Source organism: Oncorhynchus mykiss, chromosome 2 (assembly GCF_013265735.2).
Source record: "Oncorhynchus mykiss isolate Arlee chromosome 2, USDA_OmykA_1.1, whole genome shotgun sequence".
Lineage (NCBI taxonomy): Eukaryota > Metazoa > Chordata > Actinopteri > Salmoniformes > Salmonidae > Oncorhynchus > Oncorhynchus mykiss.
The window spans coordinates 46089902-46105832 of NC_048566.1; the positions used below are offsets into that span (position 1 = coordinate 46089902).

General features: G+C 46.4%; 1 protein-coding gene across 1 annotated transcript in view; it reads left to right on the forward strand.

Annotated features, from left to right (window-relative positions):
- The window catches only part of brsk2a (BR serine/threonine kinase 2a), a 536112-nt gene that overhangs the window by 493899 nt on the left and 26282 nt on the right, over nt 1-15931 (forward strand). Inside the window, exon 14 of the mRNA XM_036949734.1 lies at nt 15258-15465. Within this exon, the coding sequence (XP_036805629.1) occupies nt 15258-15465 (208 nt within the window). The remainder of the gene's footprint in view (nt 1-15257; nt 15466-15931) is intronic.

Consider the following 15931-nt stretch of genomic DNA (forward strand, 5'->3'; position numbering starts at 1 on the left):
AATTATCCATGAATGTCTAGTGGATACCCCATACGGTTCTAAAAAAAACGGCATAATTAATAAAATAAAAAATTGCATTATTTTTCAATTAACTCTGCAACTCTTCCAACTGTTGACTTTTTTCACAACTGCCACCATGTCACGGTTTTCTAGGTGTGAAGGAGAGTCGGACCAAAATGCAGCGTGTAGATTGCGATCCATGTTTAATAACACAACGTAAACACGAATCAATACAAAAACTACAAAACAATAAACGTAACGAAAACCGAAACAGCCTAATACTGGTGCACATACACACAGAACAAGGACATCAAGACACTAAGGACAATCACCCACAAACACACAGTGAAACCCAGGCTACCTAAATATGGTTCCCAATCAGAGACAATGACTAACACCTGCCTCTGACCTGCCTCTGACCTGCCTCTGATTGAGAACCATATCAGGCCAGACAAACAAGGCCAGACAAACAAGACATCCAACAAGACATCCAACATAGAATGCCCACCCAGCTCACGTTCTGACCAACACTAAAACAAGGAAAACACACACGAACGATGGTCAGAACGTGACAGTACCCCCCCTCCAAGGTGCGGACTCCGGACGCACAACCTAAACCTATAGGGGAGGGTGTGGGTGGGCATCTATCCGCGGTGGCGGCTCTGGCGCTGGACGTGGACCCCACTCCATAATAGTCTTAGTCCACCTCCTTAGCGTCCCTAGATAGGCAACCCTCCTTAATGGCTGCTCGGGACAGAGGGGCAGCTCGGGACAGAGGGACAGCTCGGGACAGGGGTAGCTCGGGACTGAGGGGTAGCTCGGGACTGAGGGGTAGCTTGGGACTGAGGGGTAGCTCGGGACTGAGGGGTAGCTCGGGACTGAGGGGTAGCTCAGCACTGAGAGGAAGCCCAGGCAGATAGTTGGCTCTGGCAGATCCCGGCTGGCTGACAGTTCTGGCAGATCCCGGCTGACTGGCGGATCTGGAAGAGTCTGGTTGACTGGCAGATCTGGAAGAGTCTGCTTGACTGGCAGATCTGGAAGAGTCTGGTTGACTGGCAGATCTGGAAGAGTCTGGTTGACTGGCAGATCTGGAAGAGTCTGGTTGACTGGCAGATCTGGAAGAGTCTGGCTGACTGGCAGATCTGGAAGAGTCTGGCTGACTGGCAGATCTGGAAGAGTCTGGCTGACTGGCAGATCTGGAAGAGTCTGGCTGACTGGCAGATCTGGAAGAGTCTGGCTGACTGGCAGATCTGGAAGAGTCTGCTTGACTGGCAGATCTGGAAGAGTCTGGTTGACTGGCAGATCTGGAAGAGTCTGGTTGACTGGCAGATCTGGAAGAGTCTGGTTGACTGGCAGATCTGGAAGAGTCTGGCTGACTGGCAGATCTGGAAGAGTCTGGCTGACTGGCAGATCTGGAAGAGTCTGGCTGACTGGCAGATCTGGAAGAGTCTGGCTGACTGGCAGATCTGGAAGAGTCTGGCTGACTGGCAGATCTGGCTGCTCCATGCTGACTGGCTGCTCCATGCTGACTGGCTGCTCCATGCTGACTGGCAGCTCTGGCTGCTCCATGCTGACTGGCTGCTCTGGCTGCTCCATGCTGACTGGCGGCTCTGGCTGCTCCATGCTGACTGGCGGCCCTGGCTGCTCCATGCTGACTGGCGGCTCTGGCTGCTCCATGCTGACTGGCAGCCCTGGCGGCTCCATGCAGACTGGCAGCTCTGGCGGCTCCTTGCAGACTGGCACCTCTGGCGGCTCCTTGCAGACTGCCATCTCTGGCGGCTCCTTGCAGACTGGCACCTCTGGCGGCTCCTTGCAGACTGGCAGCTTTGGCGGCATCCTGCAGACTGGTAGCTCTGGCGGCTCCTTGCAGACTGGCAGCTCCTTGCAGACTGGCAGCTCCTTGCAGACTGGCAGCTCCTTGCAGACTGGCAGCTCCTTGCAGACTGGCAGCTCTATTCAGACTGGCAGCTCTATGCAGACTGGCAGCTCTATGCAGACTGGCAGTTCTGAACAGGCGGGAGACTCCGGCAGCGCTGTAGAGGCGGAAGGCTCTGGCAGCGCTAAACAGGCGGGAGACTCCGGCAGCGCTGAAGAGGAGGAAGGCTCTGGCAGCGCTGGACAGGCGAGGCGCACTGTAGGCCTGATGCGTGGTGCTGGCACTGGTGGTACTGGGCCGAGGACACGCACAGGAAGCCTGGTGCGGGGAGCTGCTACCGGAGGGCTGGGGTGTGGAGGTGGTACTGGGTAGATCGGACCGTGCAGGCGCACTGGAGCTCTTGAGCACCGAGCCTGCCCAACCTTACCTGGTTGAATGCTCACGGTCGCCCTGCCAGTGCGGCGAGGTGGAATAGCCCGCACTGGGCTATGCAGGCGAACCGGAGACACCGAGCGCAAGGCTGGTGCCATGTAAGCCGGCCCAAGGAGACGCACTGGAGACCAGATGCGTAGAGCCGGCTTCATGGCACTTGGCTCGATGCTCACTCTAGCCCGGCCGATACGCGGAGCTGGAATGTACCGCACCGGGCTATGCACCCGCACTGGAGACACCGTGCGCACCACAGCATAACACGGTGCCTGCCCGGTCTCTCCAGCCCCCCGGTAAGCACAGGGAGTTTGCCCAGGTCTCCTACCTGGCGTAGCCATACTCCCTGTTAGCCCCCCCAATACATTTTTGGGGCTGACTCTCGGGCTTCCGTCCGCGCCGTCGTGCTTGCTTTGCCAACTCCATTCTCCGATAACCTTCCGCGCACTGCTCCATCGAATCCCAGGCGGGCTCCGGCACTCTCCCTGGGTCGACCGCCCACCTGTCTATCTCCTCCCAAGTAGTATAGTCCATACTCTTGCTGTCCATAACGTCCTCCCATGTCCTTTCCTCCTTTCGCTGCTGTTGCCTGTTGACATGCCGCTTGGTCCTGTTGTGGTGGTTGATTCTGTCACGGTTTTCTAGGTGTGAAGGAGAGTCGGACCAAAATGCAGCGTGTAGATTGCGATCCATGTTTAATAACACAACGTAAACACGAATCAATACAAAAACTACAAAACAATAAACGTAACGAAAACAGCCTAATACTGGTGCACATACATACAGAACAAGGACATCAAGACACTAAGGACAATCACCCACAAACACACAGTGAAACCCAGGCTACCTAAATATGGTTCCCAATCAGAGACAATGACTAACACCTGCCTCTGATTGAGAACCATATCAGGCCAGACATAGAAATAGAAAAACAAGACATCCAACATAGAATGCACACCCAGCTCACGTCCTGACCAACACTAAAACAAGGAAAACACACACGAACGATGGTCAGAACGTGACACACCAATTTGGCAGCAAAACATTTACAATAAAGACATAAAAGTGAAAGAAAAAAAAGTGTGTACATTATCTTTATTGGGGATATTTAATATGGCTAGGGGTTCCGCTAGAGCCACCCTCCCCCCCAACATTCCGCTGAAAAGGCAGCACGGGATATTCAAAAATATTTTTGGGAAATATTTAACTTTCACACATTGAAACGTCCAATACAGCAAATGAAAGATAAACATCTTGTAAATATACCCATCGTGTCCGATTTTTTTAATGTTTTACATCAAAAACACAACATATATTTATGTTAGATCACCACCAAATCCACAGCCATTTTTCCCAGGCAAAGATAGTCACAAAAGCAGAAATAGAGATTAAATTAATCACTAACCTTTGATAATCTTCATCCGATGACACTCATATGACATCATGCTACACAATACATTTATGTTTTGTTCGATAATATGCATATTTATATCCACAAATCTCGGTTTACATTAATGCCATGTTCAGAAATGCCTCCAAAATACCCGGAGTAATTACAGAGAGCTACGCCAGATAACAGAAATACTCATCATAAACATTGACGAAAGATACATGTTTTACATATAATTAAAGATACACTGGTTCTTAATGCAACCGCTGTGTCAGAGTTTTTAAAAACGTTACGAAAAAAGCATATCATGTAATAATCTAAAACGGCGCTAAGGCGTAACAATATTTCTCCGCCATGCTGGAGTCAACAGAAATACGAAATTACATCATAAATATTCCCTTTGATGATCTTTCATCAGAATGCAGTGCAAGGAGTCCTAGTTCCACAATAAACCGTTGTTTTGTTCCATAATGTCCATTACTAGTGTCCAATTAGCTGCTTTTGCTAGCACGGTTAGTTCACATGTCCAAAAGCTTCAAAAAGTTATATTCCAGGTCGAATAAACTGGTCAAACTAAGTAGAGAATCAATCTTTAGGATGTTATTTTCATATATATCCAATAACGTTCCAACTGGAGCATTCGTTTTGTCTGCAGAGTCATGGAACGCAGGCGATATCAACAGAAATGTGCGCAACCAAGAACTGTCATTCTGACAGACCAGTGACTCATTCCCCTCCCATCCGGTCATACATCACACTAGAGGCTTCATTCCATGTTCTACTGACTGTTGACATCTAGTGGAAGGCATAGGAAGTGCGAACATATCCATATCTTGTTTGGATGTGAATAGGCGATGACCTGAAATTCAACCAGCTTCAAAATTTTCACTTACTGTTATACTCACAGTTAGTGTTTTTTTCCCACTTACTGTTCTGTTATACTCACAGACATAATTCAAACAGTTTTAGAAATTTCAGAGTGTTTTCTATCCAATAGTAATAGTAATATGCATATATTAGCATCTAGGACAGACTAGGATGCAGTTCACTATGGGCACGCAATTCATCCAAAGTGAAAATGCTGCCCCCTAGCCCTAACATACCTACAGGTTTTAATGCTGAACTCCTCATCAAACACCAATGGTATTCATTAAATGTATTCATTTTATTTAGGATAATGTTTTACAACTTCATCATTTTATTTTATTATTTAATATAGTATTTATATATAATACATAATAAATATATAATAATTATAAAATAACTATACCATAAATATATAATAATAAATATGTATTATTTATATATTATTTAAATATTATTTATGTGTTGTTATATGTGAGAAAGCCACACAGAGGTTCAGAGATAATTGAAGACACCTGTGATAATCTGAAGTCCCCAAAAAATCCACGTGATGTCATCTGATAAAAAGATTTTTAAAAGTTACCAAATACCTGGTAGTTTACTGGTAAAGTTTCCAGCTGCCATTGCAACCCTACACCACTCACTTCCTGTACTAGTTCCCTCTCACCTACAGTGCCTTGCAAAAGTATTCATCCTCCTTGGCGTTTTTCCTATTTTGTTGCATTACAACCTGTAATTTAAATGGATTTTTATTTGGATTTCATGTCATGACATTAACAAAATAGTCCAAATTGGTGAAGTGAAATTTAAAAAAATAACTTGTTTCAAAAATGTATACAAAATAAAAAGCGGAAAAGTTGTGCATGCATATGTATTCACCCCTTTGCTATGAAGCCCCTAAATAAGATCTGGTGCAACAAATTACCTTCAGAAGTCACATAATTAGTTAGATTGCACACAGGTGGACTTTGTTTAAGTGTGACATGATCTGTCACATGATCTCATATACCTGTTCTGAAAGGCCCCAGAGTCTGCAACACCACCAAGCAAGAGGCACCATGAAGAGCAAGGAGCAATCCAAACAGGTCAGGGACATAGTTGTGGAGAAGTACAGATCAGGGTTGGGTTATAAAAAAAATATCCTAAACTTTGAACTTCCCACGGAGCACCATTAAATCCATTATTAAAATGTTTTAAGAATATGGCACGACAACAAACTTGCCAAGACTCACGGACCAGGCAAGGAGGGCATTAATCAGAGAAGCAACCAAAGATAACCAAGAAAGAGTTGCAAAGCTCCACTGCAGAGAGCTTCATCTCAAGATATACAATTTATGTAACCAAATCAACCCTTCTGCCTCTCAAGACTCCCATCTCCACTTACCTGGTGTTTCTATCACTGCTCGATTTTGGTAACACTTTACTTGACACCCAGCGTCATAACACTTTATGACATAGTCATAACCATGCCTTAATATGTCATAACAGCTGACATAACTTGTTATAATATGGCCATAACACTGTCATGGCATATGTATTTAGATCTGTTGTGACATATTGTGTTATTTTATGGCTAGTTATGACACCTACATAAACCCACAAAACCTACCACACTCGGCAAAACATCCATTGCACCATTGCCTACGTGTCAACAGTATGTTTATGTTATATCCATTTTAAATGTATTAAATTATAATTGTAGGTGTACACACATTGATGTCAGACATGCACCTACCCTAATGATCTGTTGCTGATGTCTGGGATGAATGCAGGAACATTGTTATAACACTGGGTGTCAAGTGTTACCACAATTTATTTTAATATCTAATAGAACTGGTCTATGTTTTATAATAATATTTATTAATAAGAGCTGTCATTATATTGTGAGGAACTGCAGTTTTAGATATATAGATTTAGATATATTAGTAGATATATTTCCTTCCTTAGATAAAACCGACATATTATGTTCTTATTTACAATAAAAGTAACTCTAAAATGACACAATATATTATTTACCATTAATTTCTATTTGGCACAACGTAATCTGAAAGACACCTAAAACAAACAGCAAATGCATTCAACAAGTTTGTAAATTCGCAAGCATGACATAATCATTGCGTGCTAGTAATATTGTGCCAAATACTAAACTTTTGACTACCTTAATACACATATAAGTGCATTTGTCTGAATACTTTTGGTCCCCTAAAATGTGTACAAAAAGTGTTGTGATTTCTAAACTGTTCACCTAATATCTATGAAAATACCCTTAAATTAAAGCTGACAGTATGCACTGTAACTTCACAATCATTGTATCATTTCAAATCCACAGTGCTGGAGTACACAGCCAAAACAACAACAAAAATGTTATATATAGAGTATATAAAACATTAAGGACACCTGCTCTTTCCATGACATGGACTGACTAGGTGAATCTAGGGGAAAGCTATAGATCAATCAGTGTAGATGAAGGGGAGGAGACAGGTTAAATAAGGAATTTTAAGCCTTTCAACAATTGAGACACGGATTGTGTACGTGTGCCCTTCAGAAAGTGAATGGTCAAGGCAAAATATTTGAGTGCCTTTCAACGGGTTATGGTAGTAGTGCCAGGTGCACCGGTTTGTCAAGACGTGTTGGCTGGGTGGGGTTGGGGGAATGGGATAGGATTGGAGGCTGGGGGAGGCCCACTTATTTTTTTTTTATATAGACTGTTTATTGAATTTATTACTACTGGAACTTTATAATATGTTCCTAATGATCAAATACTTTGTAGTTATGTACCTTTTTGTAAAACAAATGTTGGTAACAATTTACATGACACCAGCATCATAACACAATATGACATGATCATAACCATGTCCTAATATTTCATAACAGCTGACCTGTCACCTGTTGTGACATATATTGCATAATTATATGGCTGATTATGACACCTACATTCATTCAAATTATTTTTTTTAAATGAAGGTTTATTTTTGTTTCTTTCTTAAAAGTCCTTTGTTGTTGTTGGAATTTTTTTTGTCATGATTTTAAAAAAATCATAATTTAAATAACTTGCAGAAAATACACTTTATGACACTGTCATGAAGCATTATGACCATCTTGTGTCACTTGGACTAAGAAACTGCACTTTATGACACTGTCAAGACGCATTATGACCATCCTGTGCCATTTTAATTGGACTAAGAAAGTGCAATTTATGACAGCATTGGGGAGGTGCATGTCTCACATCAATGTGTGCGTAATTACAATGATAATTTAACATGGTCAATTTCAGAAAGTGTTATATGTCATAAACGTACTGTTGACAAGTAGGCTATGGTGTAATGGAATGTTTTGCCATGTGTGGAAGGATTTGTGGGTTTTGACACTCTTATGTAGGTGTCATAACAACCATAAAATAACTACCATGGTAGGTTTTGTGACATTTGACACTTTTATGTAGGTGTCATAACCAGCCATAAAATAATGCAATATATGTCCCAACATATCTAAATATTTGTGTCATGATAGTATTATGACCATATTATGACAAGTTATGTCAGCTGTTATGACACATGTTGACATGGTCAAGTAAAGTGTTACCATTTGGAAAGAAATCTTCTTCTTCTTCTGAGTGGCAGCCCACAGGTACAATGTGTGAAGTAATTCATAGAAAATGCTGTATACGAACAGAATATGAATTAAATACACATTGTCACAAAATAAATGTAATTACTTAAAGACACCTTTTTAGCTTTTACTTAGGGTGCTTTTAGTCATACTATCTATTTTGTTGCAGATTAAAATCAGTGCCTGACGATGTGGTGCACACAAAGTTTTTAGGTACCGAATAAAAATCAAAAGTTCAATGTGTTTCCATCGCACTTTCAACTCTACTGATAGTTTTGTCACAAAAACTGTGTTTAATAGCAAATGTGCTTGATGCGGTATTCACTGCCAAAGGTGCTTCAACAAAGTACTGAGTAAAGGGTGTAAATACTTATGTAAATGTTATATTTCAGTTTTCTTTTTCATAAATTAGCAACAATTTCTAAAAACATGTTTTTGCTTTGTCGTTAGGGGGTATTGTGTGTAGATTGATGAAGGAAAAAAATTATTTAAGCAATTTTACAATTAAGACTGTAATGTACCAAAATGTGGAAAAGTCAAGGGGTCGTGAAGGGAGGACCACAAACCATATCATTGTGTGACTCCAAGTTTACTTTTACATGAAGGTTATTATATCAATATTTGCCCATAAAGTCGTTTCCATTGCCATTTCTCGCATAATGCATTTTACAGACACAAAAAGAGATCCCACCACGTCAAACAAACAAATGATTTGTCTGCAATTATAACATTTTACCAAAACTTCCTGTTTCCATCATAGCTGTCTTGATTTGATTTTATACAGTATGACTTTATTCACATTAAAACTGTGGATGGAAACGTGGTTTGTGTCTCACTTGAGAGTGTTTGTTACCACATAATCAGAAGAAGCGTTGCACTCATAATAACTATGAAGTGTTTTAAAAAGTTTTTAAAAATTTAAAAGCGGAAAACCAGCAGTTGAAACAATAGCAAAACATTTTCCCCGCCTGTTTCAGTAAAAAGCTAAGGGACTGGGCTGGAGAAATGTAACCACTCTTAAATTCATAGTCAGAGCTATGAATGCAAGGACTGACCATCCATCATTTAAAAATAATAATTTGAACCATATTTTAAAGCTTTATGGTATTTGTTTACATTTACTTTGTTTACAAACATTGGAGTTAAACAAGCTCAGGCCTAGATTAAATTAAGCTTTAACCGGTGATACACCTTGCCACGACTTCCGCCGAGGTCGGTCCCTCTCCTTGTACGGGCGGCGTTCGGCGGTGGACGTCACTGGTTTTCTAGCCATCGCTGATCCATCTTTCATTTTCCATTGGTTTTGTCTTTATTTTCTGCACACCTGGTTTTCATTATCCAATTACATGTATTTAACCCTCTGTTTCCCCCATGTTTGTTGTGGGTGATTATTTCTATGTTCAGTTCGGTTCATTATGGCTGGTTTTTCGACGGGTGCTGTGTTCACCCGTACGCAATATTTACCGTTGGTTTTTGGTCAAGTGTATTTGTTTACCTCGTGCCTTTATTGTTTGAGTAAAGTACGTTACTCACTCATTTTGCTCTCCTGTGCCTGACTGCATGCTCCAGCTACACTCACCTTCTGACAGAATCACGCACCCAACCATATTGAGTCAGCAGGAGCAGACAACCCTGGATTAGGGGTTGAGGAGCGCATCCAGCAGCATGCTGCCATTTTACAACATCTCAGCAACATCTCGGCATCGCCATGGATTGCAGAATCTGGACCGCTGGGAGAGAAGAGGAGATCCTCCAGTGCCTCCACCATCACCACCAAGGACCCAACTAACTCCTTCACCCGGTCACAGTGGGATTCAGCTCGATCTTCCGAAGGAGTATGATGGGATGTCTGCGGGTTGTCAGGGGTTCCTACTCCAGCTGGAGCTATGCCTAGCAACTGTCCACCCGGCTCCATCGGGCCGAGAGAGCATGTCCGCCCTCATCTCAGGGAAAGCCCTGGAGTGGGCCAACGCCATATGGGAGGAAGGAGAAGCGGTGTTGGACCAATTCAAAGATTTCACCCAGTTTTTGACTACCCGTCTGAGGGTAGAGCGGCGGGTAAACGGCTCGTCCAACTTAGGCAGGGGACGAGGAATGCACAGGAGTTCTCTCTGAACTTTCGCACCCCACCACTCTCACCTTTGACCAGCTGGTGGACCTGCCCATCCTGTTGGATAACCTGCTGGCTACCTGCGGACGTCCAGATCGTGGTCTGTCGATTCCATCCCCCAGTACCACAGCTCCTGTAAGGAGCTGCAAGTAGGGCGATCAGAGGAGGGGCCGGTCCATGCACCATCTGTGGCCCCAGAGGGCACACTGCCGGTCGGTGCTGAAGAGGTTCCTCTGGGAGTCGAGGCAGCAGGCAGGGCACTCTTGTGTCACCCCAGGTGAGTCGGCGCCAGGCTCACCAAGAGCCCTCTGTTGCACATTCCCAGCATAAGGTGCTCGTAGATTCAGGGGCAGCTGGGAACTTTATTGACAGATCATTTGCCCATAGTTTAGGGATCCCTATTGTTCCAGTGGATATGCCCTTCCCAGTTCACGCCTTAAATAGTCGACCATTGGGCTCGGGGCTAATTAGGGAGGCCACCCTCTCCACTGGGTATGGTGACGCACAAGGAGAAAATCATTTATTTCCTTATTGATTCTCCTGCGGTTCCCATGGTGCTGGGTATACCCTGGTTGGCCTGTCATGACCCAACTATTTCGTGGCAACAGAGGGCCCTCACGGGGTGGTCACGAGATTGCTCGGGGAGGTGTTTAGGGGTTTCCGTCGGTGCGACTACAGTGGAAAGTCCATACCAGGTCTCCGCCGTGCGCATCCCCTCTGAATATGGCGATTTGGTTCTCGCCTCCTGTAAGTATAAGGCAATTACCACCCCATCGGCGGGGGGATTGTGGGATAAATCTCCTGGTAGACGCAGCACTTCCCAGGAGTCACGTGTGTCCCTTGTCACAAGAGGAGACGGCGGCTATGGAAACATATGTCTCCAAATCCCTGGAGCAGGGGTACATTCGGCCCTCCACTTCACCTGCCTCCAAGTTTATTTTTTGTGAAGAAGAAGGATGGAGGTCTGCGCCCATGTATTGACTATCGAGGCATCATCCAGATCATGGTGAGGTACAGTCACCCCCTACCTCTCATAGCCAGTGCGATTGAGTCAATGCACCGGGCGTGCTTCTTCACAAAACCTGGTTTGTATCCGGGAGGGGGATGAGTGGAAGACGGTATTTAGTACCACCTCTGGGCACTATGAGTACCTCGTCATGCCGTACGGGTTGATGGATGCTTCATCAGTCTTCCAGGCCTTTGTAGACAAGATTTTCAGGGACCTGCACGGGCAGGGTGTAGTGGTGTATATTGATGACATTCTGATATACTCTGCTACATGCGCCGAGCATGTGTCCCTGGTGCGCAGGGTGTTTGGTCGACTGTTGGAGCATGACTTGTACGTGAAGGCTGAGAAATGCCTGTTTTTCCAACCATCCGTCTCCTTCCTAGGGTACCGCATTTCCACTTCAGGGGTGGAATGGAGAGTGACCGCATTACAGCTGTGCGTAATTGGCCGACTCCCACCACGGTAAAGGAAGTGCAGAAGTTAGGGTTTGCCAACTACTACCGTGGGTTTATCCTGGGTTTTGGGCACGTTACGGCTCCCATTTCCTCACTGCTGAAGGGAGGACCGGTGCATTTGCAGTGGTCAGCTGAGGCGGACAGGGCTTTTGGTCAGCTGAGGGCTCTATTTACCTCGGCTCCCATGCTGGCCCATCCGGATCACTCTTTGGCGTTCATAGTGGATGTGGACGCGTCGGAGGCTGGGATAGGAGCAGTGCTCTCTCAGCGCTCGGGCACGCCACCAAAGAGGAGTGGAGGTCCGGAAGATGTTGGCTGTCATCAAGGCTTTGAAGACGTGGAGACATTGGCTTGAGGGGACTGACCACCGCAATCTGGAGTACACCCATGCCGCAAGGAGACTGAATCCTCGCCAGGCAAGGTGGGCCATGTTTTTTACCCGATTTGTTTTCACCCTATCCTACAGACCAGGTTCCCAGAACGTAAAGGCAGAAGCTCTGTCCCGGATGTATGACACACAGGAGCGGCCCATGGATCCCACTCCCATACTTCTGGCCTCTTGCCTGGTGGCACCCGTAGTGTGGGAGCTGGACGCGGACATCGAGCGGGCGTTGCATACAGAGCCCACTCCCCCCCAATGTCCAGCTGGGCGTCTGTACGTTCTGTCTGCTGTCCGCAACCATTTGATCTATTGGGCCCATACGTCACGCTCCTCTGGTCATCCGGGCATCGGTTGGACAGTGCACTGTCTTAGTGGGAAGTACTGGTGGTCCAAGGCCTCTAGGCACTTGCCCAGAGGGCAGTTTCAACCCTTACCCGTTCCACAACGGCCGTGGTCGCATCTGTCGCTGGATTTCCTAACGGGTCTTCCTCAATCACAGGGTAACACCACGATCCTGGTCGTTGTGGATCGTTTTTTTAAGTCCTGTCCTCTCCTCCCTTTGCCCGGTCTCCCTACGGCCCTACAGAATGCAGAGGCCCTGTTTACACACGTCTTCCGGCACTACGGGGTGCCTGAAGACATAGTATCTGATCGAGGTCCCCAGTTCACGTCAAAGGTCTGGAGGGCGTCCTGAGGAGACTGAACGAGGTATGTTACAGGTTACAGCTTCCCCCCGATTATCTATTTAACCCCTCGTTCCACGTGTCTCTCCTCAGGCCGGTGGTGGCTGGTCCGCTCCAGGAGTCTGAGGTGCGGGAGGTTCCTCCGCCCCCTCTGGACATCGAGGGGGCCCCGGCATATGCAGTTCGATCCATACTGGATTCGAGGCGTCGGGCGAGGGGCCTTCAGTACCTCGTGGAGTGGGAGGGGTACGGTCCGGAGGAGAGATGCTGGGTGCTTGTGGAGTAAGTGTTGGACACATCGATGCTGCGGGAGTTCCACCTCCGGGTCGTCCCCGTGGCCGGTGTCGGCACGCTGCTGGAGCGTACTGTCACGACTTCCGCCGAGGTCGGTCCCTCTCCTTGTACGGCGACGGTCAGCGGTCGACGTCACCGGTTTTATAGCCATCGCTGATCCATCTTTCATTTTCCATTGGTTTTGTCTTTATTTTCTACACACCTGGCTTTCAATATACAATTACTTGTTCATGTATTTAACCCTCTGTTTCCCCCATGTTCATGGATTATTTCTATGTTCGGTTCGGTTCATTATGGCAGGTTTTTCGATGGGTGCTGTGTTCACCCGTGCGTTATATTTACTGTTGGTTTTTGGTCAAGTGTATTTGTTTACCGTGTGCCTTTATCTTTTGAGCATAGCACGTTGTTCACTCATTTTGCTCTCCTGCGCCTGACTTCATGCACCAGCTACACTCACCTTCTGACACACCTGCATAGCTGTTTTGGCGGTGTCGGAGGTGTAACTGCTTTGTTGTGCAGCTGCTCTTGATCATTGTCACGAATCCACACCCATCCCACTCATGTTAGAAGATCAGAACGAGAAAGTGTAGGCTATATAGAACCCGGCTTAAGATCAATAGAAGACAGAACTTAGGACCAATAGAATTTGACGCTCAAATTGACTATCATTCAACGAAATATTGAGGATTTCTATCAGCCTAATAGAGGTGTAGATTACATCTTACATTTCAGTGTTCGCTTGAAAACAAGGCTGCGTTGGATTTATCTTAATGCGACTCCGTGCTGCCAATGTCAATGTCAGCTTTAGGTATAATGCCATGAGCTGCTTGTGAAAGTAAATTCCAACTCGGACACCGTCAAAACATCAGCTATGCGGATATAGGCTAAAACGGATCTGATTGAATTAAGCCCTTATATTTTGGGTTCTGATGGGTTACAACAGTTGAGCTAAGCTCACGAGGCACTAATAACTTATGTTCTTCAAGAATCAATGGTTACATATCATTCATTTATAAGTCCAAAAATGGATTGCCCCTTTAGGTTTACCAGGCCAAGTGTCCATGGTTTTCATGTCTCAGCAAAAGCCTTGCTCAGACAGCTAGCCTGCCTTGTCTTTCACCTTTCTGTGTGTGTTTGCTTGCTTTGGTCACTGACAGCACATCACCTTATATCACATTGCACTTTTTTTAACATCTGTCTGTTTTGAATGCTTGCGATGTTGTTGTTTTTTTGTTTTGTTTACACTGTCCCATGGTCTTGTTGCCTTTCTACTTGGCCGATTTGCTGAATGAGCTAACCGACTCCATGTTTGTTCTTCTTTTTGTCTTTTTCTTTATATACCCCTCCCTCCATCCATCCATCATTACTGTATCACACCTCACCTGCCTATCTGTGCCTGGCTGTCTCTCTCGCTGCTGGTTTTGTGGCTGTTTGCTCTGTGTTGCATCTGCATGTGTGGGCATTTGTGTGTGTATTCGTCTGCGCGTGTTGTGTGTATCTGTGTGTCTTTGTGCACCCCCTGCTTTTGGTACTGTTCATATTATGTGTATGCTCCCTTCTTTCTACCCAAAATGTAGCCTCTCAGAAAGTTCTGTGTACCCCCCCCGTCTCCAGACTTCTCCCAGTCGCCCAACTCCAGCCCCTGCCCCTCCCCCGAGCCCCTTGCCCCCCACACCAACTGGACAGTTGTCCATCGCGCCCCCACCCCCAACTCCCTGGCCCCGGACAGCGGGCAGCTGCTACCACCCGACCCCAGAAACCAAACCCTCCCGGCCAAGCCCAAACTGCTGCCCAAGCCCCTTGCATCCACCCACTCCAACCCCCTTCCGGAGACCCCCTCCCTCAGCCCAGTGATTGTGCCCCCCAAGTCGGAGACCTCTACCCCCTGCCAGGCCCCATCCCCCTCCTCCTCCGCCACCTCTGTCACATCTCTCAGTGCACCCCCGAGCAGCCCCATGGGGCAGCGGCGCCCTGCTCTCACAACGCCCTCCCCCACAATCCCCCAGCTCTCTGTCACCCATGCCCCCGACGCAGTGCCCCTCTCGCCCATTCGATGGCACCCCTTCCACCCAGTGGCGCCCTCACCCACCCCCTCGCCCACACCCTCTCCCTCTCACTCAGGCACTGACTACGGTCCCAAATCTATCCCCCTCATACAGGTTACCCCTCACCCATCCCCCCGGGGCAGCCCCCTCCCCACCCCCAAGGGCACCCCTGTGCACACACCCAAGGAGAGCCCGGCGGGCACGCCCAACCCCACGCCGCCCCCCAGTCCATCTATCGGCGGTATGCCCTGGAGGACACGCCTCAACTCCATCAAGAACAGCTTCCTGGGCTCGCCGCGCTTTCACCGCAGGAAACTACAAGGTACTGAGAGAGGGAAAAGAAATGGGTTTCCTAAAGCCTTCAAAGTGAAAATAGTAATTCCTTTTTTGTTCAGAACTCAGCTGCACAGCTGTGAGAAAACAATTATAAAATCAATGTTTGACAGTCAATCTTTTGCGAGTGGATGAACAACATTCGTTGCATTAGGAATTTTGTTGTTCCGAGTATAGATCTGCAAGAGAAATAAAGTACTACTGTAGCTATGAAGGCTTTGGGATACCCATCTCTGATTGTTGCTTTATGAGAGCAGGCTGCATGCATTTCGGCTCCCGAGTGGAGCAGCGGTCTAAGGCACTGCATCTCCATGTTAGAGGCGTCATTACAGACCCTTGTTGGATTCGAGGCTGTGTCACAACCGACTGTGATTGGGAGTCCCATAGGACGGCGCATAATTGGCCAAGCATTGTCTGGGTTAGGGTTTGGCCGGGGTAGGCCGTCATTGTAAATA